The sequence below is a fragment of the Mercurialis annua genome, linkage group LG4, assembly GCF_937616625.2.
Source record: "Mercurialis annua linkage group LG4, ddMerAnnu1.2, whole genome shotgun sequence".
Lineage (NCBI taxonomy): Eukaryota > Viridiplantae > Streptophyta > Magnoliopsida > Malpighiales > Euphorbiaceae > Mercurialis > Mercurialis annua.
The window spans coordinates 20,222,592-20,228,667 of record NC_065573.1 but is presented as its reverse complement, the minus strand read 5'-3'; the positions used below and the strand labels follow the sequence as shown (position 1 = coordinate 20,228,667).

At 35.9% G+C, this 6,076-nt stretch overlaps 1 protein-coding gene across 1 annotated transcript; it reads left to right on the top strand.

Annotated features, from left to right (window-relative positions):
• The first annotated feature begins 576 nt into the window (after positions 1–576).
• Positions 577–1,614, top strand: LOC126678416 (uncharacterized). The gene has a single exon (XM_050373314.1). It carries the CDS (start codon positions 577–579, stop codon positions 1,612–1,614), a length of 1,038 nt encoding a protein of 345 aa, XP_050229271.1.
• Positions 1,615–6,076: the final 4,462 nt, after the last annotated feature.

Below are 6,076 nucleotides of genomic sequence, written 5' to 3'. Positions count from 1 at the left end.
AATTTTAATCGTTGATGCTTGAGTGGTAATCCCCTTGCTATAAACGATTTTATTTAGTTGACACTATTAGTATAAATATAAATATTTTTATATCATAATTAATTTAATTCATTGTTGTCTTCATCTAAATAATTTTATTCAAAAAAAAAAAATAACCTAACGGCTACATAACGGTAACAAACGGCTATATAACGGTAATAAAACGGCTATATTTTTCTCTATATATACTCACTTTACTATTTATTTTCACTACACAATTTTTCATCTCTTAATCTCCAAAATTCAAAAATGAAGCTATTTTGGATTATTATTATTATGTTACTTAGTTTAATACTCATTGGTATATTTAATCTTCCGTGGGAAGAATTTTATTTATATTTAGGTATTTTTGTATTTATTGTTCTACCTTTATTAGGTGCTGCAATAATTGTTGACTATGCATATTTATAAGCCAAAAATATGATGGTTGTACTTGTTTGTTTAATTTTGAAAATAAATGATTATTATTTCTATGCTTTTATCGCATAAATAAATATTAGTTCTAATTATATTTATTTTTCATGTGATAATTTAATCATGTCAAACCTTATAAAGCTTGAATTTACGGCACTTGATGTATCTGAAAAAAATTATCTGTCATGGATACTAGATGCAAAAATACATCTGCAAGCCTCTGGTCATGAGGACACTATTAAAGAGGGAAATAATGCCTCTACTCAAGATCGTGCAAAAGCAATGATCTTCCTTCGCCATCATCTTGATGAAGGATTAAAAAATGAATATCTCAGTGAAGATAATCCACTTGTTCTCTGGAATAGTTTAAAAGAACGCTTCGACCATCAGAAGACTGTAATTCTTCCAAAAGCTCGTTATGACTGGATGCATTTAAGATTGCAGGATTTTAAAAGTGTTAGTGAATACAATTCTGCAATATTCCGAATTAGCTCAAAGCTAAAATTGTGTGGAGAAACAATTACTGATGAAGATTTATTAGAAAAAACATTCTCCACTTTTCATGCATCTAATGTGGTACTCCAGCAGCAGTATCGTGAGAAAGGCTTTAAGAAATATTCAGAGTTGATTTCTTGCCTTCTAGTGGCTGAGCAGAATAACGAGCTGTTAATGAAAAATCATGCGGCACGACCCACTGGTTCTGCTCCATTTCCTGAAGTAAATGCGAGCGCATATAGATCTCCTCGTGGTCGTGGTCGTGGCCGTGGTCGTGGTCGTGGTCATGGTTATGGTCGAGGTGGAAATAATTACAACCATATCGGTCATAATAACTCCTTTAAGCATAAGATTCACCACCAGAAGTGGGATAAAAAGGAGGAGAAACAAGAAAACAGGAACAGTGGACAATACAAACATCAAGTGAAAAATGTCGATAGTAAATGTTATCGATGTGGCATGACTGGGCATTGGTCGCGTACCTGTCGTACGCCCAAACATCTTGTTGAGCTTTACCAAGCTTCCCTCAAGGAAAATGGAAATAATATAGAAACAAATTTTGTTTCTGATGATGATTTTGACCACAGTCTGATGCATAATGACTCTATAGACATGACACATTTAGATGTTTCTGATTTTCTTGAGAACAATAATAATGAAAACTAATCCAGCATGTATTGTAATGTTTTTATTTACTTATGTATTGTTATGTTATTCTATAATTTCTTATGGTGAATTTTTCTTTGTTTGAATTAAGAAGCATATGGATAATTCTCAGCATATTGTTTCGTCCAAGTTCAGTCATGAAGACATATGCCTTGTGGATAGTGCGACAACCCACACTATACTCAAACACCAAAAATATTTTTCAAATCTTAAAAGATGTCAGACAAATGTCAGTACAATATCTGGTAAGGTAAAATTAATTGAAGGCTCCGGAAGAGCTATTATTCTATTACAAGGGGGAACTATACTTACCATTAATGAAGCATTATTTTCCCCCAAGTCTCAAAGAAACTTGTTAAGTTTTAAAGATATTCGTCTGAATAAATTTCATATTGAGACAGAAAATGACGATAATATGGAATATCTTCATATTACAACAAATGTTTCAGGTAAGAAACATGTAATTGAAAAATTACCCACATTTTCTTCTGGTTTATATTATACATATATAAATGTGGTCGAATCACATATGGCTGAAAAGAAAAAGTATTGCGATGCTTCAATACTAAAATTATGGCATGAAAGATTGGGTCATCCAGGATCAATAATGATGCAGAGAATAATTGACAGTGCACAAGGACATCCACTGAAAGGTGAGAAAATTCCCCGAGTAAGTAATATGTCATGTACAGCTTGTTCTATTGGAAAATTAATTGTGAGACCTTCACCGGCTAAAATTAAAAATGAATTACCTTTATTTCTTAAAAGAATTCAAGGTGATATATGTGGGCCAATTCATCCACCATGTGGACCATTCAGATACTTTATGGTATTGATTGACGCATCCAGCAGATGGTCACATGTTTGTTTATTATCAACTCGCAATGTTGCATTTGCAAGATTTCTTGCTCAAATTATTAAATTGCGTGTTCAATTCCCTGATTACACAATTAAAAGGGTAAGACTTGATAATGCTGGTGAATTCACATATCAAACATTCAATGATTATTGCATGTCTGTTGGAATCACAGTTGAGCATCCTGTTGCACACGTACATACACAAAATGGTTTAGCTGAATCTCTAATTAAGCGCCTTCAGCTTATTGCTAGATCATTAATGATGAGAACTAAGCTACCTATCTCTATATGGGACATGCTATATTACATGCTGCATCATTAATTCGTGTTAGACCTAGTGCATATCATAAATACTCCCCATTACAATTAGCATTTGGTCAAGAACCAAATATTGCCCATCTTAGAATTTTTGGTTGTGCTGTATACGTGCCAATTGCACCACCACAACGCACAAAAATGGGTCCTCAAAGAAGATTGGGAATATACGTTGGTTATGTGTCAGCATCCATAATTAGGTATCTTGAACCTTTAACAGGTGATGTTTTTACAGCACGTTTCGCCGATTGTCATTTTGATGAAGAAGAGTTCCCACCATTAGGGGGAGAAAATAAACAATCAGATAAAAATATTGCATGGTGTGAACCTTCATTATTGCATCTTGATCCTTGCACAAAACAATGTGAAACAGAAGTTCAAAAGATTGTGCATTTGCAAGCTGTAGCAAATCAATTACCTGATGCATTTACAGATACAAAAAGAGTGACTAAATCATATATACCAGCAGTTAATGCCCCTGCTAGAGTTGAGATTCCAAAAGAGAATTCTGAAAATAAAGTCGCTCATGAATCAAAGACACGCCAGAAGCATGGAAGACCGATCGGTTCAAGAAATAAAAATCCTAGGAAAAGAAAAGGAGTAGAAAATCTCGATCATGCTAGCAAAGAGAAAGGTGTTCCTGAAGAAACACAAGATAAAGAAAATACTCCAGAAGAAGAAATAAATGAGGTTAACCAAGGCAATGCCCCAGAAGAGGATATGAATGTAATTAATCAAGGCAGTACCCTAGAAGAGGACACAAATGAGAATAACGAAGAAATCTCGATTAATTACAATAATACAAAGATTGTTTGGAATCGAGACACAATGGAAAATATTGACGAAATTTTCTCTTATGCTGTTGCATGTGATATCATAAATGGAAATGAGGATCCCGAACCGAGATCGGTTATTGAATGTCAAAATAGACATGATTGGGATAAATGGAAAGACGCTATGCAAGTTGAATTAGAATCTCTTAACAAGAGAAGTGTGTTTGGATCTGTTGTCCTCACACCTAAAGATGTGAACCCGGTAGGTTACAAATGGGTCTTTGTACGAAAACGAAATGAGAAAAATGAAATCACAAGATATAAAGCTAGACTTGTTGCTCAAGGCTTTTCTCAAAGACCTGGAATTGATTATGATGAAACATATTCTCCTGTCATGGATGCAATTACATTTCGATATTTGATCAGTCTTGCAGTTTTTAAGAAATTAGAAATGCGTCTCATGGATGTTGTAACTGTCACGACCCAAAATATTGAGCCGCAACCGGCGCTAGGGAACGGGAGTGGTAGCTCCGGAACCCGTAGCAAGCCTTAAATCACTATTAATTTTTCGCAAATAATAAACAAATAGCATAAAGCAACAGAAGCAAGTATACATAACATGTATACACAAACATTTACACTAACTGTTCAAAAACCTCGCGGGCTCTAGTTACCGTACCCTGTACGAACTGGCCTCGCGGTACTATATCCATCAGTTAGTGTATCCAACATATCACCGGCATCTGGTGCCGTGCACAACATATAAAACACGTAGCCTACAAAAACATATAAACAGGACATCAAGTAATATGTACAATCGAAATGTACTGCTGCCTAGGCTACGACTCTGTCACACGGGACCACTACTGCAGCATTCACAGAAGTCAGAAACTATACATATACAGCTGACTTCTGGACTTCAAAGTTGGCCTCTAGCTAAGTTCACACACTAAGTACCTGAAAGACATCAAAGGTGAGGGGTCAGTATTTGGGAAAATACTGAGTGAGTTCGCAGTTTACTAACGGTATTATTATAAAAACATAGCATCGCATTTCAAATCAATATCAATATAAAAGTACATATGAACAAGTACTCGATCCTTTCAAAACTAAAATCCTGAAACATAACGTAACTCACTATTATTCAAATCATACTGATTCCAATAGTCTGACCCGGGAGCGTTCACGTTCAACCACGTCAGTCAGAACATATCTCTTAATCACAAAGTGGCACTAGATACGGGGCTCAGGTTACTCTAACCGAGTTCACTCTCGTGGGGCTCAGGTTATTTTAACTGAGTTCACTCTCGTATCAAATTCATATTTTAATTTTCATAATCATATCATCCATGCATATCAAATCGTACCTCATAGTCAGACACGCTAGACTGACGCATTACTGGTGATCACACAGCCTATTGACACCCAATAGGTAGCTAGTTTCGTTGGATCGTATACTAGGTCCTTGTACGTAAAAACTTATTCAAAACATATAACATATCAATAATTCAAATATATATAGTGCGATGCATATCAACAGCATATAGATAGTAATACCAAAATAGTATCAATTGATAATACACGAAAGTAAAATGCCACTCACAGTGACCGCAATCCAATCAATAATGTGGTCGATGAAATGGTATGCCCTCGCTATCCCACGTCTACTGACCTCTCTGCTCGCTGACACGTCTGATAAATAATTAACGTTTAATGATTAGACGTGAATCTCGTATTCCTATACGTATAATACTTTTAAGTTTAAGGTTTAGTTTCATTCCGATGAAGTTTTAAGGAGTTTTCAAGGAAATTAGCAGGTGCTGCCTGCACACTAACACTGTTTAGTAGAACGCCGATCTCTCCCAATTGAACCGTTGGATCGACATGAAATTTGACAGACGCGTTCCTAAGAGGCAAATCTATAAACTGACCGTTGGGATTTTGAATCTGCCAAGTTTAGGGTAGTGTGCGAACGCACACAATGAGTGTGCAAACGCACACCCTAAAACTCAGGGAGTGTGCGAACGCACACTCAATGTGTGCGAACGCACACTCATGACAGCCTTCCGGAAATTCGTTTTCCGGGGTTTTTCAACCATCCCGACGTGCTATACATTCAACCATATAAAACCCGCATCTCGGTTTCTTAAAAAACGCCATAATAACATCAAAAACGTCAAATTCACTATCAATACGCTATTTCATTAAAACAGCCCACTAAACTCAAATTTCAACCATAATTCTCGACCTCTCACCTCAATTTGATGCCCGGAGATGATAGACCTTTCAATTCCGAAGAAATCGCCGCAAAAATCACTCGAATCGGACGTCGAACGGCGAAACGGCGGCGAAACGACGGTATCGTCGATATTTTCCTCCATTTCTCTCGATCCTTCTGCTCCCTCTCTGATTCATATCCTTTCTTTTATACATATATTGGCTAAAATGCCACTTTGATCCTTGTTCTTTTTGTTTGTTATCATTTATCTTTTAAACTTTTTTTTCATACGATTTAG